We start from the raw sequence: 20,134 nt of genomic DNA on the forward strand, positions 1-20,134 counted from the left end.
CACAGAAAAGTGAGGGAGGGGGCAGGATTGTTGAAATGGGGCAGCTCCTGCCGGGGGGACGAGTGTGGGGGGAGGCAACGACCCCTCCCATGGCCACAGGGTGGGATCAAGGGAGGGAGTTTGGGGGGCACGGGCTGGGGGTCAGGTTAGGGTCACAGAAGCCGGAGGGCTCGTTCCCATGCAGCCATCAACCCACCGCACCAGTACGGGGGAGGGGGGAAGCTTATCCACCCCCCAGGCTAAGGCATCGGCCATCTTAGCCAGGGGGCAGCATGGCCGCCCTGCAAGCACTGCAGGGGGTGAGGGGGCGGCCATGTTAACTGAGGGCAACAGGGGCTTCCTTCCCTTGGGGAGCAATGGGAGATGGCGGCCATGGCTAGTGTGGGGCCGTGAGGGGGCAGGGGCTGGGGGCAGAACGGGGGGCTGAGGGGCCCAATGCGTGAACATCGGGGGTGGGGGGTGAAGGGCAAATGGGCTGGGGAGCCAGAGCTGGAGCATCTGCCGGGGGGGCCAGTTTCTCTCGAGCTCTATCCCTGTGATCTTCTCCCCTCCCCTTTCTGGGGGGCTGGTCGGCTCCCCCCTCCCATGTCCCTTTTGCAGCATCCTGGGGTCAGAGAGGGAAGCTCTGCCCAGCGTCCTGAGATGCGCAGACCCACTGCCCCGGGGATAGGGTGACCAGATGACAAAGGTGAAATATCGGGGGGCGGGGGGGGCCACGCAGCACAAAAAAAAAAAAAAAGCCAGAGCCCCCCCGCACCAGCTCGCCTCGTCTCCACCTCCCCCACCCCGTAGGGGAAGGTGCCCAGCTGGTGCAATCCCGCCCACTCAGACACCAGCATTTCACCAAGTTGCCCTGCGCTTGGGGCGAGTCTGTCCCCACGTACAAGAACGGCCTGTAGCGCCGACCCACCCGCGGCCCGTCCCTGCGCTGCGGCCCCGGGGGGTTCGGGGCAGGGCACGGCATGTGCAACAGCTGGGCAAAGGGGCCGGGGGACACGGGAGCCCTCGAGGAACGGGGGCCGCCATCTGCCCCAGGGGAGGGGGCCGGTGGGCGGCAGCTTTGCTCCTCAGGCGCGGGGTCTGGGCGCAGCACTGGCGGTCCGGCCGGGCACCCTGCAGCCTCTCCCACCTTCACGCGGCTCGGGACACTGGACAAACAAGCAATTTTGTCCTCCGCAAATCCCCGCCCTGGCCCTACATTCTTCACGGCCGCACCACGCATGCTGGTGTCACCCCCCTCCCTCCAGCGCTTGTGCCGCCATACAGCTGATCAGCACAAGCCTGGGAGGGAGGAGGAATGCGGCGTGCTTGGGGAAGAGGCAGGGCCAGGGTGGGGATTTGGGGAGGGATCCAATAGGGGAAGGAGAGGGCGGAGGCGGGGTGGGGAAGCACGAGCCCCTCTGGGCTCTGCCTGTGCGCCGGAGCGGAGGGCAAAATTGCTTGTTGGTCCCGCATCCTGACCGAACAGGACGCGGGACAAACAAGCAAATATTGGGACAGTCCTGATAAAATTGGGACGTCTGGTCACCCTACCGGGGATGGGCTGGGGAAGGGACACGGGGCCTTTCACCTCTAGGGGGCTGGCTCTAATCTGTGTCCTTTTCTCTAAGCACCAGACCCCACCCCCCAACCAGAGCCAGGGAGAGAACCCAGGAGTCCTGTCTTCCAGCCCCTCCCTGCAAATCATTGGACCCCATTCCCCTCCCATAGCTGGGGTATATAACAGGGTAGGTGCCGGGCATAAGGTTTACACAGAGTTTCACTGGCAGTAGCAGAAACAGGAGGCGAGCACCGGCTCTGGGCAGCCTTCCCCTTTCACGGATTTATCGACTGCTCCTTTAACAACTCAAGATCTAAATTTACCCCTACGTCACCCCCTCACAGGAGCTGGAAACCACAACCCCTCCCAGCCCCCCTGTCCCGTCTCTGTCAGGAAGGAATCTCTGCCCGGCTCCATGGGAGAGGGTCGCTCCGTGGGGGTCACTGTGTGTGTGTGAGGTGTCCTCCTCTGCTCTGAGTTGCTGCTCCAGGGAGGCTGACGGGCCTGTTGGAAAAGGTCAGGGCAGCCTGAGCCTGGGCACCTCTTGAGGCCTCCTGAGATTGCCCCATTCGCAGCTGGTCCCTGAACTGGGCAGCTCCCATGTGGGGCTGGAAGGTGATGTGGGAACCAGGCAGCTGCAGGAGGGGATGTGGTTTGCTGGGCGTTGCAGGGATCTGGCTTTGCTCTGACCGTGGTAGATCTGGGCTGGAGATTGCAGAGAAACCATCTGATGGGAAGAAAGGGGCCGAGTGCATCTGTGACGTTATTGATATACTCTGGGACCATATAGATCATTGTTGCAACCAAGGTCCTGTAGTGGCACCCAAATCTTGTATAAAGGGGGTCAAATGGGGTGTCAAAGACAAGGTTATGGTTTGCGGGTTATGATTATGCTGTCTATATGTGTGTATCACTTTTGTAGTTGAAGTTATGAATATTGGCTCTATACTGTCTGTATTTCAAACTTATGCTATGCTGCTGGGTGACATCCCAGACAAACTGGTGTTAGCTCTGCCTAGCCTGCTTGATGGCCCATTAAGGACCATCAGCTATACAATGGACCCATTGAGAGAAGGCAGATACGCCTTGTAACTCAGCAAAGTATGCAGGGACTGGCCCATGTGGCTCCAGACTCCATTTTGTTGTAATTTTCCACAGTAAGAACAAGGAGGTGTTCTTACACCTGGAAAAGACTATATAAGGCTGATGCCTCATCTCCATCTTGTCTTCAATCCTGCTTCATACCTCTGGAGGAACTTTGCTACAAGCTGAAGCTTTGGACAAAGGACTGAGGACCCATCCCAGCGGGGGATGTATTCCAGAGACTTGATTTGAACCTGCAGTTTATTCCATCGCTGCTGCAAGCCTGAACCAAGAACTTTGCCATTACTGTATGTAATTGATTCCATTTAACCAATCCTAACTCTCATCTCTATCTTTTTCCTTTTATGAATAAACCTTTAGATTTTAGATTCTAAAGGATTGGCAACAGCGTGATTTGTGGGTAAGATCTGATTTGTATATTGACCTGGGTCTGGGGCTTGGTCCTTTGGGATCAGGAGAACCTTTTTCTTTTACTGGGGTATTGGTTTTCATAACCATTTGTCCCCATAACGAGTGGCACTGGTGGTAATATTGGGAAACTGGAGTGTCTAAGGAGATTGATTGTGGGACTTGCGGTTAGCCAGTGGGGTGAGACCGAAGTCCTCTTAGTCTGGCTGGTTTGGTTTGCCTTAGAGGTGGAAAAAACCCCAGCCTTGGGCTGTAACTGCCCTATTTGAGCAATTTGTCCTGAGTTGGCACTCTCAGTTGGGTTCCGCCAGAACCGCATTGTCACAGTGGCGTAGTCGTGCTTGGATCCGCAGAACCAGGTCAATTAAGCTTTGGGTCAGAACCCCACGTTATCCAAATTTGAATTTTGGGATTGAGTGTTTTGTTGGTTAAAGAGCTGCTGCAATGGCTGAGCAAAGAGCATATGAGGGACTTGGCAAAAAAGCCCTGGAAAATTTGTGTTCAGAAAAGAGGATAAGCTTTAGAAAGAAAGCTACAAAGGAAGAACTGAGAAATCTGTTAATAGCCAGTGATCAGGGGGCAAGAGCACAGCCCTTACCTGAGGCTGCAGAAGAGGCAGAAAAAATTAGAATGCAAAGGGTGACAAGTAAACTGCAATTTGAGCATGAACAGAAGCTAGCAGATCTTCGATTGCTGGAGAAGCAAAAAGTAGCAGAGTTAGAAGAGAGAGCTCGTAAGGGGCGTCTAGAGCTGCTCGCTGCTGAGCAGGAGACTCGCAGGATGGAGCAGGAGACTCACAAGATGGAACAGGAGACGGCCAGACTTCAGCTCCAAGTAATGGAAGAGCGGAGAAAGTCATCCCCACCTGGTACTCCACTTCCCCCCCGCCATGAGAAAAACTGGGAAAGGATGTGTCCCATTTACAACGATACTGAGGATATAGAGGAGTTTTTGTCTACCTTTGAACGCCTCTGCAATCTGTACCAGATCCCTGAGGGTCAGCGAATGCCTGTCCTGCTGACCAGACTGACTGGAAAAGCCAGGGAGGTATTTAATGACTTGGGGGATCAAGAAGCCTTGGATTATGGGCAGTTTAAAGATTCTGTGTTAAGGCGATTCAAGGTTACTCCTGAATCTTACAGAGTTAAGTTTAGAGAGTTTAAAATGTCTAAGGATTGTACTTTTGTAGAATGTGCTCATAAGCTGATGGGTTTTGTTAAAAAGTGGGTTGTGGGGGCCAAGGCGCATGGGAGTTTTGAAAAATTGCTGGATTTAATAACTTTGGAACAGTTCTTAGATATTGTGCCTGACCATGTGAGAGCAGCTGTGTGTGACAGGGACCCTGAGTCAGTCCTACGGGCAGCAGAGATTGCGGATGCCCATACCCAAAACAGGGCTCGAGAAGGGTGTAAAACCCCGGGGAAAACTAATCACCATTCTCCCCAGTTCAAGAGGAGGGAGGGATTTAAAAGTAAATCTGTCCCTGACTCTTCTAGAGGAGTTCAAGGGGGCCCGGAGGGTAGGAACTCTCATCCCAGGACAGAACAGATTACATGCTATCACTGTGGTATGCTGGGCCACATGAGACCAGACTGCCCGACCCTGAAGGGCAGCCCAAAGCCAGCAACCCCAAATGCCACGATAAATGCCAACTCCATTACCCTGAGCACTCAGGCTGAACCAAGCCACAACAGCTCCACCTTAAGTTCAGGTGCAAGCACAGCAGTAGCTAATGTTAACCCCATCGTCTCCAGTGGCTTGGGAGGAGGTGATAAGCTCACCAGGTATGTCAGGACTGAGGCATGGCAGGGGAGTGAGAGGTTTATCATGGAGGCAAAGGTCAATGATGTTGAATGCACAGGATGGCGAGACACTGGCTCAGATGTAACTATAGTCAAGGGACATCTGGTGAAGCCGGAGGACATGCTGCCGGGGGAGTATGTGACGGTAGTGGCGTTATCCGAGTATTCTGTGAACCTGCCGATGGCTAGAATCCACCTGGAGTGGGATGGCTTTAAAGGGGATGTGAAGGCTGCTGTCCGGGACTTGATTCCGGCTGATGTGTTGGTAGGAAATAACATATTGGGGGCGCCTGGCCAAGTGAATGTAGTGACCAGGTCTCAGAAAGAATTTGGGGCTGTGGCAGATACCCTGACCGATGGCAGTGAGGGGGGCAGCAAACAGACAGAGAGTGCCTCTCAAGATGGATCAGGTGAGGGTTTGTCTGAAATATCAGAGATGATTCTGAATCCGAACAAAACCCAGAGTGAATTTATTGTGGCTCAGCAGAGTGATGTATCTCTAGAGAGGGCCAGGAATGATGCTCAGAGTCAGGTCCCGGCCTGTGAAGAGAGAGGCAGGTTTTTTATGCAGGATGGGCTGTTGTATAGGGAACCACCTAGGGGAAGGAAGAATTCCCAAGCAGCAGCTCGCAAACAGCTTGTGGTACCTGAGAGTTACCGCAATGATTTGTTGAAATTGGCTCATGATAGTCCCTTTGCAGGACATCTAGGTATAGGCAAAACGTGTGACAGGCTAGAGCAGAATTTCTACTGGCCTCACCTTTCGGGGTCAGTGAGAGATTACTGCAGGAGCTGTGAGCTGTGCCAGAAGCGTAAGGGGTTAAGGGGGCCTAGCAAGGTGCCCCTCCAGCCTCTGCCCATTATTGGGGAGGCTTTTGCCAGAGTAGCTGTGGATATTGTGGGGCCACTCCCAAAACCTTCCAGAAATGGGAAGAAATACATCCTGGTGTTGGTAGATTTTGCTACCAGATATCCGGAGGCTGTAGCCTTGGCTAATATCGAGGCAGAGACGGTGGCAGTGGCCTTGTTCTCTATTTTTAGCAGAGTGGGTTTTCCCAAGGAAATATTGTCGGACCGTGGGTCTAACTTTATGTCTGTGGTTTTCAAACAGTTGTGGGAGTTATGTGGGGTGAAGCACCTGAAAGCCGCTCCCTACCACCCCCAGACTAATGGTCTAGTGGAAAGGTTCAATGGAACCCTGAAGTCTATGTTGAAAATGTATGTGGATAGACGCCAGAATGACTGGGATGTTATGCTGCCGTATCTATTATATGCATACAGGAGTGTGCCCCAAGAGTCTACAGGGTTTGCTCCATTTGAACTGCTCTATGGGAGGCAGGTCCGGGGGCCCCTAGATTTGGTTCGTGACTCATGGGAAGGTAATGTGGAGGAGGCAGAGCAGCCGGTGGCCGAGTATGTGGCTCAATTCAAGGAGAGTTTGCAGGAGATGATGAAGTTGGTTGAGCAGAATCTGAAAGAGAGCCAGGATACGCAGAAAGCCTGGTATGACAGAGATGCTAAAGAGAGAGCGTTTGAAATAGGGGACATGGTATTGGTGCTAGATCCTGTCAGGAAGAACAAAATGAAAGATGTTTGGTCTGGACCCATGGAGGTAGTGGAAAGGATTAATGAGGTTACCTATGATGTGAGGAAGCCCCAGGTCCAGGGAAGTGTGCAGACAGTGCATGTGAACAGAATGAAGGCCTACCATGAAAGGAAGGTAAATGTGAACACAATCTGTTATGCTGAGGAAGAGGCAGGATCTGCCCCTTTAATTGACATGGTTGCTGAAAGCCAGGAGGAGACGCCTCTTGAGAGCATTGAGATGGGGGAGGATTTAACCCCCCCTCAAAGAAAAGAACTGCTGATGCTGTTAAAACACCACAAGCGAACATTCTCCAATAGGCCAGGGCTCACAGATAGGATGACACGCTCCATTCAGACGGTGGGTCCCCGCCCAGCCCCTAGCAGAGCTTACAGGGCCAAGGGAGAGATGCAAAGACAGATCCAGGAAGAGGTGGAAAGCATGTTGACAATGGGAATAATCACCAGATCCCAGAGCCCCTGGGCCTCTCCCATTGTAATGGTGCCAAAAAAGGATAAGACCATGAGGTTTTGTGTGGATTACAGGAAGCTAAATGCTATCACCCAGCCTGACCCTTACCCCACCCCCAGAATAGAGGATCTACTGGATACACTGGGAGGGGCAAGGTTTATAAGCACCCTGGACCTGACTAAGGGGTACTGGCAAATACCCCTAGATGCCGAGGCACAAGGAAAATCCGCTTTCATAGTGGAATCGGGCCTATATGAGTTCAAAGTGCTGCCCTTTGGGATGCGAAATTCAGGGGCTACGTTCATGAGACTTATAAATGAGGTCCTACGGGGGTTAGAATCTTTTGCGAGGGCCTATATAGACGACCTGGCCGTATTCAGCAGTTCGTGGCAAGATCACCTGAACCACATAGGGATTGTGCTGCACCGGCTCAGGGAGGCCAATCTAACGGTTAAGGTTTCTAAATGCAGAATGGGAGCTGCTGAGGTGACCTACCTGGGGCACAGGGTGGGCAATGGGCAACTGCGCCCGGAGCCTGTAAAGGTAGAGGCCATTAAAAACTGGCCAACCCCTAGAACTAAAAAGCAGGTCCAATCCTTCATTGGTCTGGCCAACTATTACAGGAGATTTGTACAGGGATTCAGCGACATTGTTGCTCCCATCACAGACCTGACGAAAAAGGAAAAACCAGACCGGGTGCTGTGGACGGAGGCCTGTGAGCAGGGTTTTCAAAGCATAAAGAGCGCTTTGGCCAAAGAGCCTGTTTTGGCCAGCCCAGATTTTGAAAAGCCCTTTTTATTATGTACAGACGCTTCCAATATTGGGCTGGGGGCAGTGCTGATGCAAGAGGGGGAAGGAGGGAAGAGACATCCCGTGGCATATCTAAGTAAGAAATTGTCCCCCACTGAGCAAAATTACGCTACCATTGAAAAGGAATGTTATGCCATTGTCTGGGCTGTCAAGCAACTTAAGCCCTATTTGTACAATAAAAAATTCACTGTGTTGAGTGATCATGGCCCTCTGGTCTGGCTGCACAGGGCCAAGGGCAACACCTCCAGGTTGCTGCGTTGGAGTTTAGCCCTTCAGGAGTATGAAATGGATAGAGTCCACATAAGGGGAAAGGAAAATATTGTAGCTGATGCATTGTCCAGAGTGGAGAGCTCTTAGGATGCAGTCAGTGATGTTTGTGACATCCCTTCCTGCATCAATTTTGCGTTGGGGGTGTGACGTTATTGATATACTCTGGGACCATATAGATCATTGTTGCAACCAAGGTCCGGTAGTGGCACCCAGATCTTGTATAAAGGGGGTCAAATGGGGTGTCTAGGACAAGGTTATGGTTTACTGGTTATGATTATGCTGTCTATATGTGTGTATCACTTTTGTAGTTGAAGTTATGAATATTGGCTCTATACTGTCTGTATTTCAAACTTATGCTATGCTGCTGGGTGACATCCCAGACAAGCTGAGATTAGCTCTGCCTAGCCTGCTTGATGGCCCATTAAGGACCATCAGCTATACAATGGACCCATTGAGAGAAGGCAGATACGCCTTGTAACTCAGCAAAGTATGCAGGGACTGGCCCATGTGGCTCCAGACTCCATTTTGTTGTAATTTTCCACAGTAAGAACAAGGAGGTGTTCTTACACCTGGAAAAGACTATATAAGGCTGATGCCTCGTCTCCATCTTGTCTTCAATCCTGCTTCATACCTCTGGAGGAACTTTGCTACAAGCTGAAGCTTTGGACAAAGGACTGAGGACCCATCCCAGCGGGGGATGTATTCCAGAGACTTGATTTGAACCTGCAGTTTATTCCATCGCTGCTGCAAGCCTGAACCAAGAACTTTGCCATACTGTATGTAATTGATTCCATTTAACCAATCCTAACTCTCATCTCTATCTTTTTCCTTTTATGAATAAACCTTTAGATTTTAGATTCTAAAGGATTGGCAACAGCGTGATTTGTGGGTAAGATCTGATTTGTATATTGACCTGGGTCTGGGGCTTGGTCCTTTGGGATCAGGAGAACCTTTTTCTTTTACTGGGGTATTGGTTTTCATAACCATTTGTCCCCATAACGAGTGGCACTGGTGGTAATATTGGGAAACTGGAGTGTCTAAGGAGATTGATTGTGGGACTTGCGGTTAGCCAGTGGGGTGAGATCGAAGTCCTCTTAGTCTGGCTGGTTTGGTTTGCCTTAGAGGTGGAAAAAACCCCAGCCTTGGGCTGTAACTGCCCTATTTGAGCAATTTGTCCTGAGTTGGCACTCTCAGTTGGGTTCCGCCAGAACCGCATTGTCACAGCATCACGGGCTTCCTGGGGCTGCAGCCCCCAGCGCAGTTCCTCATTCCGCTCACACTCAGGCCTCAGGCTGCGTGGAGCTTGGCACCAGGATGTTGGTGGCAGCGTTGGGGGCCCCCACTGCCCCGTCATGGCGTCTGCTCTCATCGTTCTCCTCCTCGGTGAGTACCGGAGACAGCCAGGGAGCGTGCCATAGGGGGGATCTGAGACCAGGGTGTGTGCCAATGGGGGGTGGGGTACCCAGAGCCCAGGGTATAGGATCCAGTCGCTCTGGGATCTGATCTCTAACAAGATGTCTCCTCTCCAGGCTGCTGGCTGGCCGGGGTGTTGGGATGTGAATATCTGTAGGGAATGGGGCAGCTGGGGGAATTTCTGCATCAAGGACAAGGGATGTGGGTGGGAGGTGAGGGGTGCCAGTCCCCCACAGGGTTGATCCTGTCAGACACATGCTCCCTCCCAAATCCAGAAGTGGGGATTGTGACCTCACCCACTCATTACAGGGATGGGAACCTGCTAGAACGACTGGGGGATCTTGTAAACATGTTTTCTTGGGGGCCTGTCCTGGGAGCTGCTTTTTCAAATGACCCAAATTGGACCAGGAAACGCAAAGAGTAGATCCCAATTCACTGTCTGACTGAAATGGGGGCAGGGCTGGGTTCTGATCTCAGCTCTTCTGGGTCAATCCGTCCCTAGGTATTCTATGCAACCTCCCAGCACTCACTGGTTGCACGGCTGGGGCCAGTCTGCCGCACTTCGACGCTGGTGAGTGCAGGCCCGGCCCAGCTGCAGTGCTCAGGGGAGTGGAGGCAGGGCTGGGACGGAGAAGGGGCAGGAAGAGGTGGAGCTGGGGCAGAGAGTGGGGAGGGGCATGGGGAAGAGCCGGAGCAGGGGCTGGAGCAACACGCAGCTGCGCAGGGCACCTGGAAATCTGGTGCCTCAAATTTCCTGGTGCCCTATGCAGCTGTGTACTTTGCGTATGGGTAGGGACGGCCCTGGGGACAGGGCTGAATTGACGCTGGAGAACTGAAAGAATCCCAGACTGGAAATCTCCTTTCCCCCTCCTGTGTCTCTCCCTCGTTGTGATCCGCGGGGCCTGCACCCCGGGATAAAATGCTGGAGCGACAGATGGGCAGAGGATTGAGTCAGACAGACACGGTTTGTGTCACCCCCACTTACTGCCTGTTTGTTTGTGAATCCAGAGGGGTCCCTCCCCAAACCCTCCATCTCCGTCAGCCCCGGTGGGGTGATCCCCATGGGTGGAAACGTCACCATCCGGTGTCGGCATCAGCACCTGGGCATGAGGTTCCTCCTCTACAAGGCTGGAGATGGGAACTATCTGACTTACACAGACCCTGCTGGCTCTGAGGCTGAATTTCCCATCACCAGCGCCAGACGGGAACAGAGTGGAAACTACACCTGTCGTGATAGCCACAGAACAGGAGAAGCTGTCTACTCAGACCTCAGTGAGCCTGTGCAGATCATTGTAGCAGGTGAGAGGCTCAGTCCGGCATCTCGGCTCCCAGCCCCACCCCCAGCCAGACCCCCAGGGAATTCTCCGTGTGCCCTGGTGCCCAGCAGATGGGATGTCCAGCCCAACCAGTGAAGGTTGGGAGTAGGGGGGATATCTCAGCTCTGGATCCCAAGGGAGACCCTGACCTTGTCTCTGCCCATTGCTGATACTCCATGCTGGGGACGGGGCGCAGTGGCTGTGCCGGGGTCTGTCTCCCTCCCACTGCAGAGCTCAGCTCCCCCAAAGCCTCCATCTCCCTCAGCCTAGGGGGAGCCGCGACCGTCCATTGTCGGGGTCAGCACCGGGGTCTGGAGTTTGTTCTGTACAAGGCTGGGGCCGGGAACGCAGCAGTGTGGGGTGGGGACTCGACTGGGGTCAAATTTCCCATCCCCAAAGTGAGCCAGGCAGACGGAGGCAGCAACACCTGCTATTATCCCCCGACTTGGATCCCCACACCTGGTCGGAGCCCAGCGACCACATGGAGCTGGTGGGAGCAGGTGAGGGGCCCGGCTCAGTGTCTTCACTCTCAGCCCCACACCCAGCCAGCCCCACAGGGGGGCTCCACGCCAATGGGACACTCAGAGCCAGGCTCTGTCCTGAGCCCTGGGCCCAGCAAAGGGGACTGTCACGGATCCACCGGATCGGGGTTATGGTCCCAGCTTTGGAGCAGCCTCTGGGAGCCCTCATCAATGTGCCAGACCCCCTGGGGATCTCACTCTTCGTTCAGGGCAAACCCCGCGGCTCCCCTGCCTCCTTAGGCTGGACCCCTGGGCCGGCTGCCCCCCAGCTTCCTGTCACGAGCGATGTTCAGAGAGTGCCACTGAGGCAGACCCTGAGGGAGCCGGGTACAATCTTGGGGAGCAACGCACCCCTCTGCCAGCCTCTGCAGGGCACCCCGCTGCATGGGCACACTGGTTGGGCTAGGAGGCCACTGCTCCCAGCACAGGAAGTTCTGGGTTTGCCCGGAGAGAAGAACGTTATAGCCGGGTCCAGCCAAGCGGTAACCCCCTGGGCCCCTGCTCTGTCCCTCGGCTCCCTCTTTGCTCAGCTTCCCGGGCGAACCCCGGCCTCCCGCCCCTCCTCAGTCCTTGGCTGTCCGGCCGGTCACACCCGGCCGGCTTCCTGGGGGGCTGGGCCATCCGTGGTTGTTAGTTGGCGGCAGGTAGCAAATGTCTATATGGTTTTATAAAAATATGCTGATGAGTGAATATAATGTAACTGGAATATGCTTCATGCAAAAGGTCTCTTGTAAGGTATCATTACAAAGCTTATAATCTACTGAGTGTGATCATCCTATTTGTATAAATGTATCGCTCTTGTATCTGAAACTAGAAATATGAAATATAACTCTGAGGGCCTATTGTAATTATGCAAAGTGTGGGCCATTAATGGTGGTTTGGAATCTTGATGGTTCCCATCAACCAGGACCATTGTCTGCAGATGGCTGTGTTTTACCTGTAAGTCTTCCTGTATCTGTGTGTGCTAGGGTTACCATTCGTCCGGATTTACCGGGACATGTCCTCCTTTTTGTGCTAAAAATAGCGTCCGGGGGGAATTTGTAAAGCACTCACAATGTCCGGGATTTCCCCCTCCCCCGGCACAGCAGAGTGAGCGGCTGGGAGGGCTGCAGGAAAGTCCCGGGCTGGACTCCGGAGCAGCTGGAGAGGAGCTCCGCCCTGCATTCTGAGCAAGTGTCTCAGCACAAAGTGCAGCCCTCCCCTTTTGCAATTGGGAGCGGTTTCTGCCATGCAGCGTAGCAAAACGGGAGCGAGAGCACTTTGTGCTGATACAAGGGCAGCTCTCCCCTGCAACCCGGTCCGGACCTGGGACCGGGTTTTGTTGTGCAGGGCCAGGGACCGGGTTTTGTTGTGCTGGGGAGCTCAGCCACGTGTCCGGCTCGCACAGAGCCCAACACCCCGTTCTGAGCAGCAGGGTAAGGGGGGCAGGAGAAGGGGCAGGGAGGTTCTGGAGGGGGCAGTCAAGAAACGGGGGGGGGCTTTTGGGGGGGAGTGGAGAAAGTTTTGGGCAGTCAGGGTACAGGTAGGGGGTAGTGTCCTGGTGGGCAGTTGGGGGGGGGTCTTAGGAGGGGGCAGTTAGGGGACAAGGAACAGGGAGTCTTAGGTAGGGGGTGGGGTTCTGGAGGGCAGTTAGGAGCAGGGGTCCCAGGAGGGGGCAGTCAGGGGACAAGGAGCGGGGGGGGTAGGGGGCTGGGAGTTCTGGGGGGGAGCTGTCAGGGGGCAGGAGTGGGGAGAGGGATCGGAGCAGTCAGGGGACAGGGAGCAGAGGGGTTTAGATGGGTTGGGAGTTCTGGGGGGGGGCTGTCAGGGGGCAGGAGTGGGGAGAGGGATCGGAGCAGTCAGGGGACAGGGAGCAGAGGGGTTTAGATGGGTTGGGAGTTCTGGGGGGCTGTCAGGGGGCAGGAGTGCGGAGAGGGATCGGAGCAGTCAGGGGACAGGGAGCAGAGGGGTTTAGATGGGTTGGGAGTTCTGGGGGGGGCTGTCAGGGGGCAGGAGTGCGGAGAGGGATCGGAGCAGTCAGGGGACAGGGAGCAGAGGGGTTTAGATGGGTTGGGAGTTCTGGGGGGGGGCTGTCAGGGGGTGGGGAGTGGTTGGATGGGGCGTGGGAGTCCCAGGGGTCTGTCTGGGGGTGGGGGTGTGGATAAAGGTTGGGGCAGTCAGGGGACAAGAGGCAGGGAGGCTTAGATAGTCCTGGGGGGCAGTTAGGGGCAGGGGTCCCAGGAGGGGGTAGTCAGGGGACAAGGAACGGGGGGAGGGTTGGGAGGTCAGGGGGGGTGGGAAGTGGGAGGGGCAGGGGCGGGGCTAGGGCGGGGCTCCTCCCGTCCTCTTTTTTGCTCGCTGAAATATGGTAACCCTAGTTGTGTGTGCTACTGAAATATGTCGTGAGGTTGGGAGAAGCCCACAGCCAACCTTTCAATTGCAACAAGGGACCAGCCAGACACTGTTAATCGCTCATCAACACCCCTCAAGGAAAGAATCCTCTATCCCAGAGACTGTGTACAATGGAGATTGCTTGACCAATGGGGACTGCCTGATTCCCAGATCACAGTAAAGATCTTTCAAGCAAATTGGAAAAAAATATAAAAGAGGGGAAGGGACATAATCCCTGGGCTTCTCTTCCCCACAACTCAACACCTGGAGGAACATCTGGAGGACAAAGACTTTGAACCGGGGAAGGGTGGTTGGAGGCTGGGATGGAGTCCAGTCTGTGTATTGAGGATCTGTCACCTGCTTGTCCCATCTGTCAGGGGGAGACACTGCCTGATTCAAACCCTGTTTCATTTGAGGAACTTAGACTGCAAATATATTTTTGGTTCTTAAGTACCCAACTCTGATCTCTGCGCCTGCTTCTTATAACCACTTAAAATCTCTCCTTCTGCAGTTAATAAACCTGTTTTATATTTGACCTAAACCAGCATGTTTTGGTTGAAGTGCTGGGAAATCTCAGCTCAGTTTACAAAGACTAGTGCGTGTCCCCTCCACACTGGGGGAGGGGAGAATTTAATGAACTGACACCGGACTGGCTTCTGACCAGTGCAGGATGGTACCAGTCTGGGGTGCAAGGCTGGGGAGCTGGGGGGAATTGGCTGGAGCCCCCTATTGATGGTACCTGAGTGGCTGGGAGATCATTTGTATAACACAGCTGGGTGGGTCCCTGCCTGTGGATGGCTGGGTGAGTGCAGAGCCTCTCCGAGGTTCCTAGCTTGACATCAGCATCACAGTGTCAGAGGCAGCCTAGGTTGGTGCCTTTGGAGGGCTCAGTGGTCCCACAGGCCGGGTTGCGCCCTGGGGACCCCGTCACACACGGGTCAGACACTTGCTCTGGCAGTGGCCACACACCCTCAGGCGCTAGGTGGCAGGACCCTTCTTCCCAGCATCGTTCCCCCTGTCACTGCCTGCAGGGCCTCTTGGCTGGGCATCTCTCCCTGTGCTGGCCCAAAGTCCCTCCTGCCAATTTGGGGCTATTAACTCCTGGTTCTGTTTTCCCCCAGCGTGATGTCGACAGTCATGGGATTGTAGCCAGGGAGCTTTTTGGGTCAGCCCAACCCAGCGTCTGTGGCTGGTTCTCTCGCCTGGGTTACAACGTTCAGCATCAGAGTAGCAGCCGTATTAGTCTGTATCTGCAAAAAGAACAGGAGTACTTGTGGTACCTTAGAGACTAACAAATTTATTAGAGCATAAGCTTTCGTGGACTACAGCCCACTTCTTTGGATGCATACAGAGTGGAATAAATATTGAGGAGATATATATACACACATACAGAGAGCATAAACAGGTGGGAGTTGTCTTATCAACTCTGAGAGGACCCATGGAAAAGAAGCCCTTGAGGAATTCCACCATGATTTCAATAATTTCCATCCCACCATCAACCTCAGCCTAGATCAATCCACACAAGCGGTCCATTTGCTGGACACTACTGTGCTAATAAGCGATGGTCACATAAATACCACCCTATACCGGAAACCTACTGACCGCTACACTTACCTACATGCCTCCAGCTTCCATCCAGGACACACCACACGATCCATTGTCTACAGCCAAGCTCTAAGATATAACCTCATTTGCTCCAATCCCTCGGATAGAGACAAGCACCTACAAGATCTCTATCAAGCATTCTTAAAACTACAATACCCACCTGCTGAAGTGAAAAAACAGATTGACAGAGCCAGATGAGTACCCAGAAGTCACCTCCTACAAGACAGGCCCAACAAAGAAAATAACAGAACACCACTAGCTGTCACCTTCAGCCCCCAACTAAAACCTCTCCAGCGCATCATCAGAGATCTACAACCTATCCTGAAAGATGATCCTTTACTCTCACAGATCTTGGGAGACAGACCTGTCCTCGCTTACAGACAACCCCCCAACCTAAAGCAAATACTCACCAGCAACCACACATCACTGAACAAAAACACTGACCCAGGAACCTATCCTTGTAACAAAGCCCGATGCCAACTCTGTCCACATATCTATTCAAGTGACATCATCATAGGACCTAATCACATCAGCCATACCATCAGGGGCTCGTTCACCTGCACATCTACCAATGTGATATATGCCATCATGTGCCAGCAATGCCCCTCTGCCATGTACATTGGCCAAACCGGACAGTCTCTACGCAAAAGAATTAATGGACACAAATCTGACATCAGGAATCATAATACTCAAAAACCAGTGGGAGAACACTTTAACTTGTCTGGTCATTCAATGACAGACCTGCGGGTGGCTATCTTACAACAGAAAAACTTCAAAAACAGACTCCAACGAGAGACTGCTGAGCTGGAATTGATATGCAAACTAGACACAATCAACAAAGGATTGAATAAGGACTGGGAATGGCTGAGCCATTACAAACATTGACTCTATCTCCCCTTGTAAGTATTCTCACACTTCTTATCAAACTGTCTGTACTGGGCTAGCTTGATTATCACTTCAAAAGTTTTTTTTTTCTCTTACTTAATTGGCCTCTCAGAGTTGGTAAGACAACTCCCACCTGTTTATGCTCTCTGTATGTGTGTATATATATCTCCTCAATATTTATTCCACTCTGTATGCATCCGAAGAAGTGGGCTGTAGTCCACGAAAGCTTATGCTCTAATAAATTTGTTAGTCTCTATGGTGCCACAAGTACTCCTGTTCTTTTAATGTTCAGCATCGTCCCCAATTTCCTCTGGTTCTTGGGGCCTTGGCACAGCTGGGGAATTTGCCCGTGGGTTTTACATGTGAGCTCGCAGCCGGGCTGCTTCGCAGGCTCAATGGCCACCACAGTGCGAACGACCCCCAGGCAGCTCAGGCTGGCGGGATGATCCCACGTCTCTGGCATGGCTGTATCAGAGCATGTCCTGAGGCTCCGGGCACGGGGGGTGCTCCCCACAAGCCATGGCCCCTAAGACACCCCATTTGCCGATGGCTCCATCTGCTTTGTAGGGCCTGAACCTCTCCTCTAGGTGCCCCGCGTCCCGACTGTCCCAGCTGCCTTGTAGGGCCCGGAGCTCTCCCCGAGGGCGTCCCGTGGCGCAGGCAGGCCCTCTCAGTGTTCCAGAGAGGCCTGGGCCACTTGCGGCTTTTGAGGGCCCTAGCCAAAATAAAAATAAAAAATGACAACACATGAAAACAAAATAAGGCACCAAACAAAGGGTAAGACCGAATTTGATTATTTTTTAATTTAACAAATGCTTTTCTAGCCTTTTTCTGTGCAAATGCACTAATTATTGAGGAAAAAATCTTTCTTTCGTGCAATGTCGCAGTTGATATTAAGCATGGCGAGCCCATTCAAACGCTCTTGTCCCATAGTTGAACGGTGATAGTTTTTTACCTGCTTCAACACGTTGAAGGTGCGTTCACTTGGAGCCACTGATGCAGGCAAACTGACAAATATACACAATGCAATTGTGATATTAGGAAACACCCCGGAGAGTCCAAGTTTGAATATTTCTTGAAGCAATTCCTTTGGCTTGCAATCCAATTTAAAGTTGGTGGAATATATTCGTTTGAGGAAGATGACTGCATCACTGAGATCTTTTGAGATTTCTTTGGTTTACTGTTGCTGAAACTGTTCTGCAGAAAGTAGATCTTCATTACTCTGTTGAACTGCCAAAGAACCCCAACAAGGGTACAAATTAGTCACAGTGACTCAATCAACGTGTAAGACCTGATTGAATAGAGTCAATGATGACAAGGAAGACATTGACCCTAGAATGCTGCTTGGCATCCCATTCAGTCGACAAGTTGCGATTGGTGGAGAACACTGATGAAATGCTAATATTCTGTGCTACTAATTTGGACTCAGTCCGGATTGTTCACGAATCTGTTGAATGTCATTGATAAGACTTTCAATGTCATCCCTCTCAACATCAAGTGTAGCATTGCGTGCTTCAATTACCAGATTAGTTTGGTGGATCAGTGTAAGTAGCTTCATCCACAAAGATGACACCAGAATGCGTTCACATTTGGACATGTGCTTCTGAACAGCCTGAAGTTCAATTTGAGCTTGTGCAGTGAGATTAAGAGATTCAAGCTCACTGAAAGCCTTTCTCATTGAATTCAAATGCTGCGCAACTGGTTGAACACCATCAATCTGTGCAGACCAGCTAATGTCCAAAAATTTCAAACGTGTGTCCTCATGAAACTCACATTACAAGATTGTCCTCACAAATTTTCACCTTGAATCTGGGCCTATAGACTACAAAAGCCTATGATGATGGCCAAGCTACTAAGCTAGGCCTCAACCAACCAACCAGTCACCTCTTTTAGCTACCATATTAAGCTAATAATGCGGAATTCTCACACATAAATAATTCCTTAGTCAACTAGACATAAAACTATAAAGACACTAAAATGTAACAATTCTCTACCTTTCAACACACACTTGATCCAGCACCAGCCACTAGTAGTGGTTAGTTTATATAATCAGCTGATCTGAGAGTTGATCACGGTCTAATCTTGTGCCATCAGAACTGATCTATTTTTATTAATATTTATAAACATTTTTAATTCTTTAATGACAAAATCTATATCAGTTAACAAAAAAATTATGTTTTTTACCAAATCACATCTCGTGTTTGCCTAAATCTGCAGCTCTAAGTTGAGAGTGTGGGTCACATTTTGGTCCGATAGGGATGCGCATAAAGACAAGTTGCGAAATTTATCAAATGCAAAAAAATTAACAAGTGTCTAAATTTGAGGCCCCATTTGAGCTTGAGGCCCAGGCCAAATGGCCTCCTGGGTCCCACTCTGATCGGTCCTGCCTGCTAGGCACGGTGCCGGCGGCTGGTTATACAGGGGCCCCTCCCTCAGTTCTGAGATGCGGCCACCTCTGGGGTGGGACAGCTGTGTGTACAGGGATTCCACAAGCAATAGCGCCCTCTGCTAAGCCCCCCTGCTCCTTGGCTTTCCTGGTACAGTCCCCAATCCAAGCTGTGATCCCATCCCACCCTGCTTAGTGGCAGGTTTAACCCTCGCTGGGCGGGGCACTTACTGGCTCGGGTTTTTCTGAAGCAGACGAAGGCCACGAGGAGGAGGAGGAGGAGGAGGACAGCGGCTGCCGTGCTCATCCCAAAGACGATGGGGCTGGTCGGATCCAGAGATGTCGACATCGTTGCCATCATCGGTGATTCTGATCCACCAATAACAGCAGTAGCTGTGAGTGCCGGGAGCAGCTGGTCTGTCCCCCCCCAGCCCCTCCCACCCCAGGTGGTGCCCAAGGGGCTGGGACACCACAGAGCACAGGCAGCAGAAAATTCTATAAGGTCAGAGCAAGCAAGACTTGGAGGATTTAGGTGCTAGGGGGCGCTGCGCTGCAGGGGTCTCAGTAGGGGGCGCTCTCCCCTGGCAGGCAGGCCTGGCCCCAGCGCCCCAGCGTGGCACTAGGGGGTGCTGTCTGAGTAATCATTTACCCTCCCCCACCCACCACTGCCCCTCACAGTACCATGGCACCAGCCTGGCCTGGCCACAGCAGCTGAGGCCAATGGGCACATCTAGCCCGGCATCCCACCTCCCATGCTGGCTGCTCCTGACTGCTTCGCAGGGAGCTCCAGCCCCAGGGCCACTGATGGGCCCAGCTTCCCCCAGAGGAAGCCTCCGGCTGCCCCGTTAGCGGCAGGTTTGTGTCTGAGCAGGAGGCTTTGCTCCCCTCCCAGATCCATCAGCCGGGGGGGGGTCACTGCCCCTGAGAACAACCTCCATCCCTCCTGCTGGGCAACCACTGCAGGGAAGCTGCCCCATAATCTGTGACTCAATAGATTCCCCCCGGCCGTGGTACCTGGCTCCACGCTGTCCGGGCAGGTGGGAGCCGGCACCGCTCCAGGCTGGACTAGGTCGGTTCCCCCTGCGGGAATAGAAGCAGCATCTGTTTGGGTGAGGGGAGGGGCTGAAACAGCGACTCAGCAATTCCCACCCCCACGACTCAGCATCAATCCTCAGGGTCATTCTGGGTGTGGGGGGAGGGGGATTTTCATGGCTGGGGGCGGTGCTGACTTGGCAGTCCCTGGGCCCCGACTCCTCTGTGCAGCCCCAGAGCTGTGGCAGCCCGGGGGAGCATCCCCTGGCAAAAGCCCCCCTGCTCTGCAGCTCCCCCTGGGGGCAGGGCCGTGTTCCCTTTCATTTTTTACATCCATGTACGGAATGAATTTTGTTATGTGCATAGAGAGGTGATGTGTGGCGGGGGTGGGGCCGAGGGGCTCGGAGTGCAGGCGGGGGCTCAGTGCTGGGGTAGGGGTTTGGCTCCGACCAGACGGGCGGGAACCACTTGGTGCTATATTGGCAGCTGTAGCTCCCTCCATCGCCCCGGTCTGTGGGACCCCCGGGGTGGGGCTGTGCATTGGGGGGAAGCTCTCCCAGGCCCTGTCCCCACCAAGCCAATCTGGCATCTGTTCAGTGACTGCCCTCCCCCCGCA

At 53.1% G+C, this 20,134-nt stretch overlaps 1 protein-coding gene and 1 long non-coding RNA gene across 3 annotated transcripts; one reads left to right on the forward strand and one right to left on the reverse strand.

Moving 5' to 3' along the window:
• The first annotated feature begins 9,282 nt into the window (after positions 1 to 9,282).
• Positions 9,283 to 18,858, forward strand: LOC128826733 (V-set and transmembrane domain-containing protein 1-like). Of its 2 annotated transcripts, none has more exons than XM_054010189.1 (3): positions 9,283 to 9,373; positions 10,412 to 10,702; positions 18,738 to 18,858. In XM_054010189.1, the coding sequence occupies exons 1-3, from the start codon at positions 9,343 to 9,345 to the stop codon at positions 18,851 to 18,853; spliced, it is 438 nt and encodes a 145-aa protein (XP_053866164.1). In that variant the 5' UTR covers positions 9,283 to 9,342; the 3' UTR covers positions 18,854 to 18,858. The 2 variants fall into 2 exon arrangements, with proteins under 2 accessions (XP_053866164.1, XP_053866165.1); XM_054010190.1 differs by having other exon boundaries at positions 18,741 to 18,858.
• LOC128826735 (uncharacterized) lies at positions 16,964 to 19,590 on the reverse strand. Its single transcript, XR_008442881.1, has 3 exons — positions 19,501 to 19,590; positions 18,718 to 18,855; positions 16,964 to 17,330 (listed from the first exon to the last, which is right to left on the reverse strand). It is a non-coding gene; the product is annotated as an uncharacterized LOC128826735 (long non-coding RNA).
• Positions 19,591 to 20,134: the final 544 nt, after the last annotated feature.

This window comes from Malaclemys terrapin, chromosome 20, assembly GCF_027887155.1.
Source record: "Malaclemys terrapin pileata isolate rMalTer1 chromosome 20, rMalTer1.hap1, whole genome shotgun sequence".
NCBI lineage: Eukaryota > Metazoa > Chordata > Testudines > Emydidae > Malaclemys > Malaclemys terrapin.

Coding starts and splice junctions, on each gene's coding strand:
- LOC128826733 (XM_054010189.1), top strand. CDS start 9,343: ATGGCGTCTGCTCTCATCGTTCTCCTCCTCG. Junction 9,374..10,411: donor TCTCATCGTTCTCCTCCTCG/GTGAGTACCGGA, acceptor TTGTGAATCCAG/AGGGGTCCCTCCCCAAACCC. Junction 10,703..18,737: donor TGTGCAGATCATTGTAGCAG/GTGAGAGGCTCA, acceptor GTTTTTCTGAAG/CAGACGAAGGCCACGAGGAG.